The sequence below is a fragment of the Salvelinus namaycush genome, chromosome 20, assembly GCF_016432855.1.
Source record: "Salvelinus namaycush isolate Seneca chromosome 20, SaNama_1.0, whole genome shotgun sequence".
NCBI classification, from domain to species: domain Eukaryota; kingdom Metazoa; phylum Chordata; class Actinopteri; order Salmoniformes; family Salmonidae; genus Salvelinus; species Salvelinus namaycush.
Window position 1 is genome coordinate 39,078,345 of NC_052326.1, and position 13,900 is coordinate 39,092,244.

Here is a 13,900-nt window from a genome sequence, read left to right on the forward strand (position 1 = left end):
TTATTAAAAAGAAAAAACTGAAATCTCATTTACGTACACTACCATTCAAAAGTTTGGAGTCACTCAAAAAAGTTCATGTTTTTGAAAGAAAAGCAAATTTTTTGTCCATTAAAATAACATAAAATTGATCAGAAATACAGTGTTGACATTGTTAATGTTGTAAATGACTATCGTAGCCGGAAACGGCAGATTTTTTATGGAATATCTACATAGGCGTACAGAGGCCCATTATCAGCAACCATCACTCCTGTGTTCCAATGGCACGTTGTGTTAGCTAATCCAAGTTTATAATTTTAAAAGGCTAATTGATCATTAGAAAACACTTTTGCAATTATGTTAGCACAGCTGAAAACTGTTGTACTGATTAAAGAAGCAATGAAACTGGCCTTCTTTAGACTAGTTGAGTATTTGGAGCATCAGCATTTGCGGGTTTGATTACAGGCTCAAAATGGCCAGAAACAAAGCACTTTCTTCTGAAACTCGTCAGTCTATTCTTGTTCTGAAGGCTATTCCATGTGAGAAATTGCCAAGAAACTGAAGATCTCGTACAACGCGGTGTACTACTCCCTTCACAGAACAGCGCAAACTGGCCCTAACCAGAATAGAAAGAGGAGTGGGAGGCCCCGGTGCACAACTGAGTAAGAGGACAAGTACATTAGAGTGTCTAGTTTGAAAAAACAGACTCCTCACAAGTCCTCAACTGGCAGTTTCATTAAATAGTACCCGCAAAACACCAGTCTCAAAGTCAACAGTGAAGAGGTGACTCCGGGATGCTGACCTTCTAGGCAAACATTTATAAAAACCTGTTTTCGCTTTGTCATTATGGGGTATTGTGTGTAGATTTGTATTTATTTAATCCATTTTAGAATAAGGCTGTAAAGTAACAAAATTTGAAAAAGTCAAGGGGTCTGAATACTTTCCAAAGGCACTGTATTTGAATATAGTGCCATACTACTATACAACACATACAGCCAACCAATCTCTGCACGCACGCACGTATCCACCCAGCCACCCACTCACCTACCCACCTGCCTTCCAGGTCTGCATGCACTGCACGCACGTAGGCTCAACTCGACCGTTTGAAGTGGACAGGCATCAATCCGCTAATATCTGACCTCAAGCGCCAATCCAAAACCTCCTGACCTACCAGTCATCTCTACAGGACAAACAAACCTGGGTCCAATCAAATTAGAGCTAGGGCAATTAGACCAGTCAAACCATCCAAAAACCAACCAAAACAAGTCTAATCCTGGCCTTCCAAGCCCTCATTCCAGACCCTCCAGGCCCTCAATCGTGACCCTACAGGCCCTCATTCCTGAGCCTCCAGGCCCTCCAGGCCTTCATTCCTGACTCTCCAGGCCCTCATTCCTGGCCCTCATTCCTGACCAGGCCCTCAATCCTGACCCTGCCTACTCACTCCACATTACTCAGTTTATATTTTTTTCTGGACGTTCGAGGGAGGACGACTATTTCCTGTCTTCCTTGGTTCATCACTCCTCTCTTGTGTGCTGCTCTCTTATAACTTGATCTCTGATATGAATAATCTAGATCAATCTTATCCTACACTCTGAATGCATGAGTGAAACGATCTTCTGAAAAGTTATATGAAAATAGCACAACTGTCTGCTCCTTGCCTGCCTAACGCTTTCCTCATTTTCTCATTATGATTTAATTTCCGCAAATGATCGAGTTGAAACGACACTGTGGAGTTACAGTATGTAGAAGGAATGTTCTAAGACGTTGTGGTGTTGCTAATAAGTATTGAAGAGTCTTCATAGGGCTTTAGCTCTAGTCTGGAAGTACATTTGAAGTAAAGAATTTACTTATTTAAATTCAGATACAAATTATGTATGGCATATTATGTTCAGTTTATTAAAAACTATATAAGATTCTGTCCCTGAGTGTACTGGAGCCAGAATTTCTGTGCCAGAAAACATCAAGATTTTATAGATTGTCTATTACTAATACTAATGTCTACTACTAGTATATCCTGGCAATTTATTAATCATTCAATTGTTTCCCTCAGATTTTCGTAGAGTCCTGCATTGATTGGAGAAATGGGAATTATGAAATAAATGTTTTTTTCTGAATCAGTATTTTATGCATGTTCAGTGTGTGGTTCTATTCACCACTACAGAATTGTGTCTTCTGTGTGTGTGTGTGTGTGTTTTGAAATGTCTGTCTCATCTTTCCTGGAGAATACTGTGAATGTCTGTGTGTATCAAAAAGTACTTCCCTATGTGTGTGTGTTTTGCTTGTAAGACGTGTGTATGTGTTCACTAGAAAACATATCAAGTTGCATCTTGATATTCAGAGAGCTCCAGTTTGCTTGTGTGTGTGTGTGTGTGTGTGTGTGTGTGTGTGTGTGTGTGTGTGCTTGCTTTCGTCAATGTGTGTGTGTGTGTGTGTGTGTGTTTTGCTGGAGAACGCTGTGTTTGTGTGTGTTGCAGCAATGGTACACAGCCACCATGAACCTACTGGGGACCTGGCTCACTGAGCGAATGGACCAGCAGCTCCATGTTTACCAGCTGAAGATCCTCATCAGGATTGTCAAGGTAACTCACTTGCAGGGAGGGGTTAATAACCTGCACTGTAACCCAGGTACTGTAACTTTTGATACTTTTTTATTCAACCTTTATTTAACTAGGCAAGTCAGTTAAGAATTCTTATTTATGACGGCCTACAAACTTACTGGCACCCCAGGGGTTAAAACTCTTTTGAGACTAGCGTCGCCTTACGTGATGGCAAGATGGGAACGTGATTGAAAGGGTATGTTGAAAAATGTAGCTTAGTGGTATGGTAGGCGTTATAGTGTGCTGGAGATGATTGGAGAGACCCTCATCTCTTCATAATCACTATCACTGATTTCCATGTAGTCTACCTCTAACCCGGTGAAACACGTTCTTTCTAGAGCCTTTAGTTACTGTTAATATTATCATCCCTCTGTACCGGCTAACCAATTTACTCATTAATCATCCTTCTCCTTGTAGAAAAAGTACCGTGACTTCCGTCTGCAGGGGGTGCTAGACTCCACCCTGAACAGTAAGATGTATGACACGGTGAGGAACAGACTGACCCTGGAGGAGGCCAACGCGTCCATGAAGGAGGGAGGCATGGGGGGAATCTCCATGAAGGACAGTGACGAAGAGGACGAAGACGACGACTAGAGCATGGCACCACCCAACACCGGAACTGGCACCTCCCTTTACCCCTGTCTGACTCCTGTCTCCACACCCCACCCCCGACCCCCTCCTCTCACAAGTTTTGACTTAGCCTGGGAACCAATGCATGTACCAACTCTGTTACTCACATGTCAACTCTAGGACCTGTTTGTCAGCTAGAAATGCCCATGAAGGACCTGTAATAAACAATACAAATAGTAATTACTATACTGAGGAAAAATGTTGAAAAAATATACCATGATCGACAGTTTAGCTGTGTCATGCTGAAGATAGCACCGATGATATCTTTGTCTCATTGATTTCTAAATTAATTTCTATGTGTTCCTAAGCAATATGGAGTACCATTTGTTTGACAATGTTGAGTGAGATTATTAGGTGTGTTCCTGTCCAATGCAAACCTATATGGCGCTTCTTTGTCGTATTCTACATTCATTATAATGGTACATTTTTGTGACGATGAGTGTATGTACCCTTTGTCTTATCTGTCTTTAAGTGGATGCCAACTGCTTCAAACTGAAAATGACCCTCATTATTTAAGTTCAAAGCTGTTTAGGATAAACGTCTTCTCGTCTACTCACTCTACTCTCAACCCCATAGTATGTTCTAGAACTTGCGTTTCCATATCTATGTCAATGCTCTGTGACCTCATAATCTCTCACCCTAACACTAACGAGACATTGTCCAGCAGCCATTTTGAACTAAAATGAGTGGGTATTCTAGAAATGCAATATTCTCATAGCTCCATTTTGATATCTTGTTGGAGATTATATTTTTATTTCTACGTTGTTGAAAAGACCTTGAAACAGGTTCTACTCTATTTTAAATTGAGTTGCACTTTTACAGAGAAAAGAGCGCTAAAAAGAAAACGTTTTTTTATTTACCAAAATGAAAGTTGGTCCGTCTTTTTTGTTTGATTCTGTAGTTGATTAGGATGGGCTGTGTGGCATTTCCTTGGATCTCACTGTTGTTTTGTATATACAACGCTGTACATTGCATTCTGAGCCATTGCTGCATGCCCGTGGGTCCCCACCCTCTGAACGCTTTCTGTTTTCTGTGTGAAATTAGCTGGTGGATCATTCTTGCTTTTGCCTTATGAAAGCCAACAGTTGTAATATGCAAGAGCTGTGGCCTCTAAATAAAAATTACTGTACAAATACACAGTTGTTCTCCGTTTTGTGTTATTTATATAATGTATGTCAATTACCTATTTGACCGAGGGAAAGGGGAGAGGAGATCTTTTTAAATCTGCACACAGGGACAGAACAATGTTGTCACAGATCCCTCTGGAACTTTCATTGAGCACACCTGGTCCCTATTCCCACTGATTGTATTTGTATAATGTGCCCTTTGTTCACCATCGTGCTGTCCAATATTGTTATAATGTCCATTGGTGCGTGTGAGTACATGTGCTGTGTGTTTTGGTTTGCGTGCGGTTTATTATGGGTCTCGTCCCATTGTCTCATCGTCTCATTGTGTGTGTGTGTATTTATTCGAGGTACTCCTCGCTCTTTTATTTGGGTTTCAACCCTGTGTTTTTGTTACGTGCTTGTTTGGACTTCGTCCCCGTGCCCTTACCCGGCACGCCGTAATTTGGGGTATAATAAAAAAGCCTATTACGCATTCCTGCGCCTGTCTCCCAAGTCATTGTTACCAACGTGACAAATGTCCATAATGGTGAGGTTAGGTATAACTGTAAAACAACTACTGGCAACCAGAGGGTGATAATGTTACCATAGAAAATAGAACTGACCTCATCACTAACCTAAGGTCCCCGGGACTGAACAGCTCCCTCTGCAACTGAATCCTGGACTTCCTGACGGGCCGCCCCCAAGGTGCTGAGGGTAGGCAACAACACATCCGCCACGCTGACCCTCAACACGGGGCACCTCCGGGGTGAATGCTTAGTCCCCTCCTGTACTCCCTGTTCACCCACGACTGTGTGGCCACGCACGTATCCAACACCATCATTAAGTTTGCCGATGACACAACAGTGGTGGGTCTGATCACCAACGATGACGAGACAGCCTATAGGAAGGTTAGAGATCTGCCAGTTTGGTGCCAGGACAACAACCTCTCCCTCAACGTGGGCAAGACAGAGGAGCTTATTGTGGACTACAGGAAACGGAGGGCTGAACATGGCCCCATTCACATCAAATCAAATTTATTTGTCACATACACATGGTTAACAGATGTTAATGCGAGTGTAGCGAAATGCTTGTGCTTCTAGTTCCGACAATGCAGTAATAACCAACGAGTAATCTAACCTAACAATTCCACAACTACTACCTTATACACACAAGTGTAAAGGGATAAAGAATATGAACATAAAAATATATGAATGAGTGATGGTACAGAACAGCATAGGCAAGATGCAGTAGATGGTATAGAGTACAGTATATACATATGAGATGAGTAATGTAGGGTATTTAAACATAAAGTGGCACATTTTTACATACATTTCCATCAATTCCCATTATTAAAGTGGCTGGAGTTGAGTCAGTATGTTGGCAGCAGCCACTAAATGTTAGTGGTGGCTGTTTAACAGTCTGATGGCCTTGAGATAGAAGCTGTTTTTCAGTCTCTCGGTCCCTGCTTTGATGCACCTGTACTGACCTCGCCTTCTGGATGATAGCGGGGTGAACAGGCAGTGGCTCGGGTGGTTGTTGTCCTTGATGATCTTTATGGCCTTCCTGTGACATCGGGTGGTGTAGGTGTCCTGGAGGGCAGGTAGTTTGCCCCCGGTGATGCGTTGTGCAGACCTCACTACCCTCTGGAGAGCCTTACGGTTGTGGGTGGAGCAGTTGCAGTACCAGGCGGTGATACAGCCCGACAGGATGCTCTCGATTGTGCATCTGTAGAAGTTTGTGAGTGCTTTTGGTGACAAGCCGAATTTCTTCAGCCTCCTGAGGTTGAAGAGGCGCTGCTGCGCCTTCTTCACAACGCTGTCTGTGTGGGTGGACCAATTCAGTTTGTCCGTGATGTGTACACCGAGGAACTTAAAACTTACTACCCTCTCCACTACTGTCCCGTCGATGTGGATAGGGGGGTGCTCCCTCTGCTGTTTCCTGAAGTCCAAAATCATCTCCTTTGTTTTGTTGACGTTGAGTGTGAGGTTATTTTCCTGACACTACACTCCGAGGGCCCTCACCTCCTCCCTGTAGGCCGTCTCGTCGTTGTTGGTAATCAAGCCTACCACTGTAGTGTCGTCCGCAAACTTGATGATTGAGTTGGAGGCGTGCATGGCCACGCAGTCGTGGGTGAACAGGGAGTACAGGAGAGGGCTCAGAACGCACCCTTGTGGGGCCCCAGTGTTGAGGATCAGCGGGATGGAGATGTTGTTACCTACCCTCACCACCTGGGGGCGGCCCGTCAGGAAGTCCAGTACCCAGTTGCACAGGGCGGGGTCGAGACCCAGGGTCTCGAGCTTGATGACGAGTTTGGAGGGTACTATGGTGTTAAATGCTGAGCTGTAGTCGATGAACATCATTCTCACATAGGTATTCCTCTTGTCCAGATGGGTTAGGGCAGTGTGCAGTGTGGTTGCGATTGCGTCGTCTGTGGACCTATTGGGTCGGTAAGCAAATTGGAGTGATATGGTCCTTGACTAGTCTCTCAAAGCACTTCATGATGACGGAAGTGAGTGCTACGGCAGTCGTTTAGCTCAGTTACATTAGCTTTCTTGGGAACAGGAACAATGGTGGCCCTCTTGAAGCATGTGGGAACAGCAGACTGGGATAAGGATTGATTGAATATGTCCGTAAACCAGTGGCGTGCCGTGGGCCTGGGGCCTGGGCCTTCAGTGAGGTACTACACAGTCCCACCCGAATTAATCCACCTCATTATGATGCCATGGCTCTAGAAACTATACATTTAGACAGAAACGCAGTATAACCAGGCGTTGCGTCACCTTGAAATTGACAAATTGACATTTTTGGGTAAACAGTGTTTACCCAAAAACATGACACAATCAATGAGTCTTTTCAATATTTCCCTTCACCTTTTCATTGTGCAGCTCCGTTGCCCTGCGCGTTTGTTCTTTGAGCTGTCGATCCACTCCGGTGTCCCCAAAAGTTTTCAAAAGCACCATTGCTTGTTAGTGCCCAGCCGTACTTTGGTGTCTCGTTGCTGCCTTGGTTAGACAACTCAAGTTTGCAAAGCCAGTGTGGCTCCAAACACCAAATCGATCACTTGCAAATAATAGGCATTCCCAGCAGTACAGTTTGCAGTGCTTCTCGGAGCCAAGGAGCCTGTGAGCCATTGACAGCGCTCGTAGTTGAAACGTCTTGAGAATGGCGTTATAATTATATCCTCGACCAAATCGATATCTTCTCCTCCTTCCGCCATTGTGGGTTGAAAAAACAGCTTAGTAGTACGCGAATTAATTCGTTTATCAAATTCAGTTTCCTAGATCTCCATAGGACCTGCCTCTCAATATTGGTAATCCAATCAAAAGACGTGCACGCACTACGCCTGCTAGCTGGCTCCTGTGTAACACTGGAGCCAGCCAGAAGGCGTACAATAGCCAACTCTAAAGCTGATTGGTTGACACTAAATTTTCATTTCCATTCATTATAAGCTACAAGCGCCCGCACTGTTGATTCTGAAGGCCTGAGGGCAGATTTTAGACCCCTGGCAACACATGATGGCTGAATATGATTGGATAAAAGATCTAACATAAAGACCAGCCCTCAAAATCTCAACCTGGGGCTGGAAGCAGTGCAACCAAGAGGAAAGCTATGAAATGAAGAGTATAACTCTTACTCTGGGGAATAATTTAATACATATTTGTGGGAAAATATATTTAAAAAAAAATTATATTCTGATGATGTTTAGGCCAGCAGAGAAGGCCTTGCAGGCCCTGACGGCCCACCACTGCCGTAAACACACCAGCCAGCTGGTCTGCGCATGCTCTGAGGACGCGGCTGGGAATGCCATCTGGGCCTGCAGCCTTGCGAGGGTTAACACGTTTAAATGTTTTACTCACCTCGGCTGCAGTGAAGGAGAGCCCACAGGTTTTGGTAGCGGGCCGTGTCAGTGGCACTGTATTGTCCTCAAAGCGAGCAAAAAAGTTATTTAGTCTGCCTGGGAGCAAGACATCCTGGTCCACGACGGGGCTGGTTTTCTTTTTGTAATCCGTGATTGACTGTAGACCCTGCCACATACCTCTTGTGTCTGAGCTGTTGAATTGTGACTCTACTTTGTCTCTATACTGGCACTTAGCTTGTTTGATTGCCTTGCGGAGGGATGGGGCTGTAGCAGAGTGTGTCGGTGTCAAAGTAAATCAAATCAAATTTATTTATAAAGCCTTTCTTACATCAGCTGATGTCACAAAGTGCTGTACAGAAACCCAGCCTAAAACCCCAAACAGCAAGCAATGCAGGTGTAGAAGCACGGTGGCTAGGAAAAACTCCCTAGAAAGGCCAGAACCTAGGAAGAAACCTAGGACCGAGGATAGTCCACATCACTAAGATCACTATTATGGTCCAAACACACCAACACAGTCGGGAAGAGGGCGTGACAATGCCTCTTTCCCCTAGGAGGCTGAAAAGATTTGTCATGGGCCCTCAGATCCTCAACAAATTATACAGCTGCACCATTGAGAGCATTTTAACTAGCTGCATCACCATTTGGTATGGCATGTAACGCTCGTCTTCCTCCTCGTCTGAGGAGGAGCAAGGATCGGACCAAAGCGCAGCGTGGTTTGAATACATATTTTAATTATAGCAACGAAGACGAAAAACACTTGACAAAATACAAAACAATAAACGACGTGAACAAACGAACGAAAACAGTACCGTGTGGCGAACAAACACAGACACGGCAACAATCACCCACAAACAAACAGTGAAAACAGCCTACCTTAATATGGTTCCCAATCAGAGACAATGACAAACACCTGCCTCTGATTGAGAACCATATTAGGCCAAAAGAACAAACCTAAACATAGAAACAAATAACATAGACTGCCCACCCCAACTCACGCCCTGACCATACTAAATAAATACAAAACAAGGGAAATAAGGTCAGGAACGTGACATGGCAACTGCTCTACATCCAACCGCCAGGCGCTACAAAGGGTAGAGTGTACGGTGCAGTACATCACTGGGGCCGAACTCCCTGCCATTCAGGACCTCTAAACCAAGTGGTGTCATAGACTGTCATAGACTGTTCTTTCTGCTATGGTATGGCAAACGGTTCCGGAGCGCTAAGTCTAGGACCAAAAGGCTTCTGAACAGCTTCTATCCCCAAGCTATGACTGTTAAATAGTTAACCAAATAGCTAGCTGGACTATCTGCATTTACCCTTTTTGCACTAACTCTTTTTGACTCAATGCACACAGTCAGTAGCGGTGCGTGGGTAAAATCACCAGGGAAGCCAATCCAGAAAAAAAGCCATATTACACCCTATGTGTTGTGATTATTGCGTTATTTGCTCAATAATGAATGAATATGCCTTGACGCCAAAATATATAGGCCTAAGGCAGAGACAATAAGAAGACACAGTGGCAGAATAAATTCAACCACACATTTGTTTCATTACAAAACTGGAGAGCTGTAACGGTTGTCGTCGGTGGAAGGAGAGGACCAAAGCGCAGCGTGGTTAGTGTTCATCTTATTTAATAAATCCAAAAACTGAACACTTCAAATACAAAACAACAAAGTGAAAACCGAAACAGTTCTGTCTGGTGCAGACACACAAAGACTGAAAATAACCACCCACAAAACCCAACAGAAAACAGGCTACCTAAGTATGGTTCCCAATCAGGGACAAAGATTGACAGCTGCCTCTGATTGAGAACCATATCAGGCCAAACACAGAAATAGAAAATCATAGAAAAACTAACATAGACAACCCACCCAACTCACGCCCTGCCCTGACCATACTAAAACAAAAGACAAAACAAAGGAACTAAGGTCAGAACGTGACAAGAGCAACATCTGTCCGGTGAAGTCCACAAAGCATATTGCATGTAACAAACAGTTACATGACCTACAGCATGGTCAAGCAAGGTAATGTTTCCACATTTTTGGACCACTAAACAACTATTTATTAAGAACCATTGCGAGTTATCGTAAGTTGAAAAGAAAATAGGAGCTGCCTCCACTATTCCAGCAAAATCTAATCACCTATGCTTAGTCTAAAAACTAAAATATACAAAAAAACGATTTACTCCTATCTACGTAAGCTAAATATGATGTGGCTGTGCATGGGACTGATTTCTCTGTGTGTGTGTGTGTGTGTGTGCGTGCGTGTGTGTGCGTGTGTACAAACATGTTTACTCACACCAATGCCATCCTCTTTCATGTTGTCTAAACAGTCTATGATTCTGTCATACAGTACATGCCTTTAGTTTTTAATGTACTAGGCTACCTAGCTAAAATACTTGCTTGCTAGCCTAACTTCCTTTCATGAGTAACGATGCACCAGGCAAGCTAGTTAACATTAGTATACTACATCTAGCTACATGTTGAAATTCCATCCTCTCGGGCCAGGGGCACAATATATGACTTTTATGGTTGGATCAGAATCACCGTTATAATCATTGACTAGTACGGAGAATTAAGTAAAACCACAGGTCCAAATCCCTATCTCCATCCCATGTCTAATTTAGGAAAGGGCTGATTTTAGCTAGCTAGCTAGACACCGGAGGACAACAACACAACGAGATGCAACAATAAAAACGAAATTTTGTCAATAATGCCATTTGGCTGGCTTGTGATGTGATTGGCTTGAAGTCAAATCCAAACTGGCTTCCCTTGACACTTTTTTTGGTGCGCCAGGACCATTCACAGCTGAGCTCAACACTGATTGGCTATTATTATTATTTTTAATTATCAAGGGAGGCCAAATGCTCACTGGCTTCCCTTGCATTCAATGCTATGGGCGGCAACAATGTCATACTCTTTCTGACCTGACAGCATCCGATAGATACCCTACACATACTGAGTCAGACAGAGTTTTGTTCGGTCGGATGCTTTCTACGGTGAGATACATTCAGTATCCTCTTGCCCATTGAAGGAAATGTATTAAACACAGAGAGAATAAATAAATAATTTTTAATGTTTTCTTCTTGTAACATTTTTGGTGGATGTCTGGCTTCCCTTGGCATCCATAAATACACACCACTGTACACACTGGACTCTACCCACATATTCACACATACATACACTGACATTACAACTCACTCACACATAACACGTACACACAGGCACACATTCGCCACAAACACACACACCCACACACTCATCACATACGCTGCTGTTACTTGCCACGTTCAAAACAACTGGGAACTGGGAAAAATACGAGGTCAAATCATGACGTCAGTGATCTTCAGGTCGGAAAGTCAGGGCTCTAGAAAGAGGCCAGAGTTCCCGAGTTGTAATTCCCAGTTAGATGACCTTTCAAATAGATTTTTCCCAGTAGGAGCACGTTTTTTTCAGTTTCCAGTTATTTTGAAGGCACTGAAGTCGTAAGTCTGAGATTTCCGAGTTCCCAGTTGTTTTGAACAACTGCCGATTATCTTTCCTGTTGCCTAGTCACTTTACCCCACCTGTCACGCCCTGATATGTTTCACCTGTGTTTGTGCTTGTCTCCACCCCCCTCCAGGTGTCGCCCATCTTCCCCATTATCCCCTGTGTATTTATACCTGTGTTCTCTGTTTGTCTGTTGCCAGTTTGTCTTGTTTGTCAAGCTTACCAGCGTTTGTCCTGTCAGCTCCTGGTTTTTCCTAGCCTCTTTTTCTCGCCCTCCTGATTTTGGCACTCGCCTGTCCCGTCTCTGTACCCACCTGCCTGACCACTCTGCCTGCCCTGAGCCAGCCTGCCGACCTGTACCCTTGCACCTTCTCTGGATTATTGACCCCTGTCTGCATTGACTGGTCTCTTGCCTGCCCCTTGGACTATTAAACCATTATTTATTCAACGTGTCTGCATCTGGGTCTAACCTTTATTCCTGATACTACCTATTGTGGCAGACCAGGGGGTTGGGTCAAGACGTTTACACAGATCAGACACGGACAGAGTATGATTAGCTCGGTTTCAAGGGAGTTTATTAACCTCTCTGCGCACAGATCCCTTTAGCGGGATCATTTTCCTAAACAACCGCTGAATTGCAGGGCGCCAAATTCAAAAATATTACTAAAAATATTTATAATCATGCAATCACAAGTGAAATATACCAATACACAGCTTAGCTTGTTGTTAATCCACCTATCGTGTCAGATTTTGAAAATATGCTTTGCAGCGAAAGCAATCCAAGCTTTTGTGAGTGTATCAATCAATGCTAGAACAGCTAGCCCCAAATTAGCATGGTCACGAAAGTCAGAAAAGCAATAAAATTAATCGCTTACCTTTGATAATCTTCGGATGTTTGCACTCACGAGACTCCCAGTTACACAATAAATGTTCTTTTTGTTCGATAAATATAACTTTTATAACAAAAAAACGCCATGTGGGTTGCGCATTATGTTCAGAAAACCACAGCCTCGTTCCGTTTGACGAAAATTTCAAAAAGTATCCGTAATGTTCGTAGAAACATGTCAAATGTTTTTTATAATCAATCCTCAGGTTGTTTTTAACATACATAATCGATAATATTTCAACCGGACCGTAACCTATTCAATAAAAGAGAGAAAGAAAATGGAGAGCTACCCCTCTCGCACGCAGGAACTAATCAAAGGACACCTGACTAGTTTTTTAAAATCTCGCTCATTTTTCAAAATAAAAGCCTGAAACTATGTCTAAAGCCTGGTCACAGCCTGAGGAAGCCATTGGAAAAGGAATCTGGTTGATGCCCCTTTAATGGAAGAAAGACAAGGCAATGCAACACAGATAAAAAAAATTAATAATAATCACTTCCGGGTTAGATTTCCTCAGGTTTTCGCCTGCAAAGTCAGTTTTGTTATACTCACAGACAATATTTTGACAGTTTTGGAACCTTTGGAGTGTTTTCTATCATAATCTGTAAATTATATGCATATTCTACGATCTGGACCTGAGAAATAGTCCGTTTACCTTGGGAACGTTATTTTTAAAATAAAAAAAAATCTGACCCCTAGCGTCAAGAAGTTAAATAATACATTTAAAAAGAAAAGGATAGGTCTCCCCCATGAGACCCTTTCCGGGATACTGTATCCTGTCAGGCACACAAACTCAAACTCCCTTGTCTTAGCTCGGGCACCTCCTCCAACTACACGGAAGTCACCTTACTTCCTCCAGTCCTCTCCTGTGTGCTGCCCTTCTGGCAGCTTTATGGGGCTTGTACAGCTGGTGAGCAATCAGCCCTTGATTACTCCCCAACTCCCTAATCAGCCCCAATTAGTCCTGGGCGGAGAGCCCGTCGAGACCTGGCACGTCCAGCAGATGGAGCCATCGCCTCGTGATGTATACTCCGTCTGTCAACAGGCCTCGACGAGTCTCCGCCTGGTGCCTGACCTGCTGTACGCCACACTATATATACAGCACATTCGGAAAGTATTTAGACCCCTTGGCTTTTTCCACATTTTGTTAGGTTACAGCCTTATTCTAAAATGGATTAATAGGTTTTTAGAATTTTTTGCAAATATATACATTTTTTAAAACAGAAATACCTTATTTACAAAATTGAGTTCAGGTGCATCCTATTTCCATTGATCATCTACAACTTGATTGGAGTCCATCTGTGGTAAATTCAATTGATTGGAAATTATTTGGAAAGGCACTGTGAATGAACATTTTCTG

General features: G+C 43.4%; 1 protein-coding gene across 12 annotated transcripts in view; it reads left to right on the forward strand.

Moving 5' to 3' along the window:
• Positions 1 to 3,167, forward strand: part of LOC120064617 (calcium-dependent secretion activator 1-like) — a 183,158-nt gene extending 179,991 nt beyond the window's left edge. For all 12 annotated transcript variants that reach the window (XM_039015223.1, XM_039015224.1, XM_039015229.1 and 9 more), the window contains 2 exons: positions 2,451 to 2,555; positions 2,991 to 3,167. In XM_039015223.1, the coding sequence (XP_038871151.1) occupies positions 2,451 to 2,555; positions 2,991 to 3,167 (282 nt within the window). The remainder of the gene's footprint in view (positions 1 to 2,450; positions 2,556 to 2,990) is intronic.
• The last annotated feature ends 10,733 nt before the right edge of the window (positions 3,168 to 13,900 follow it).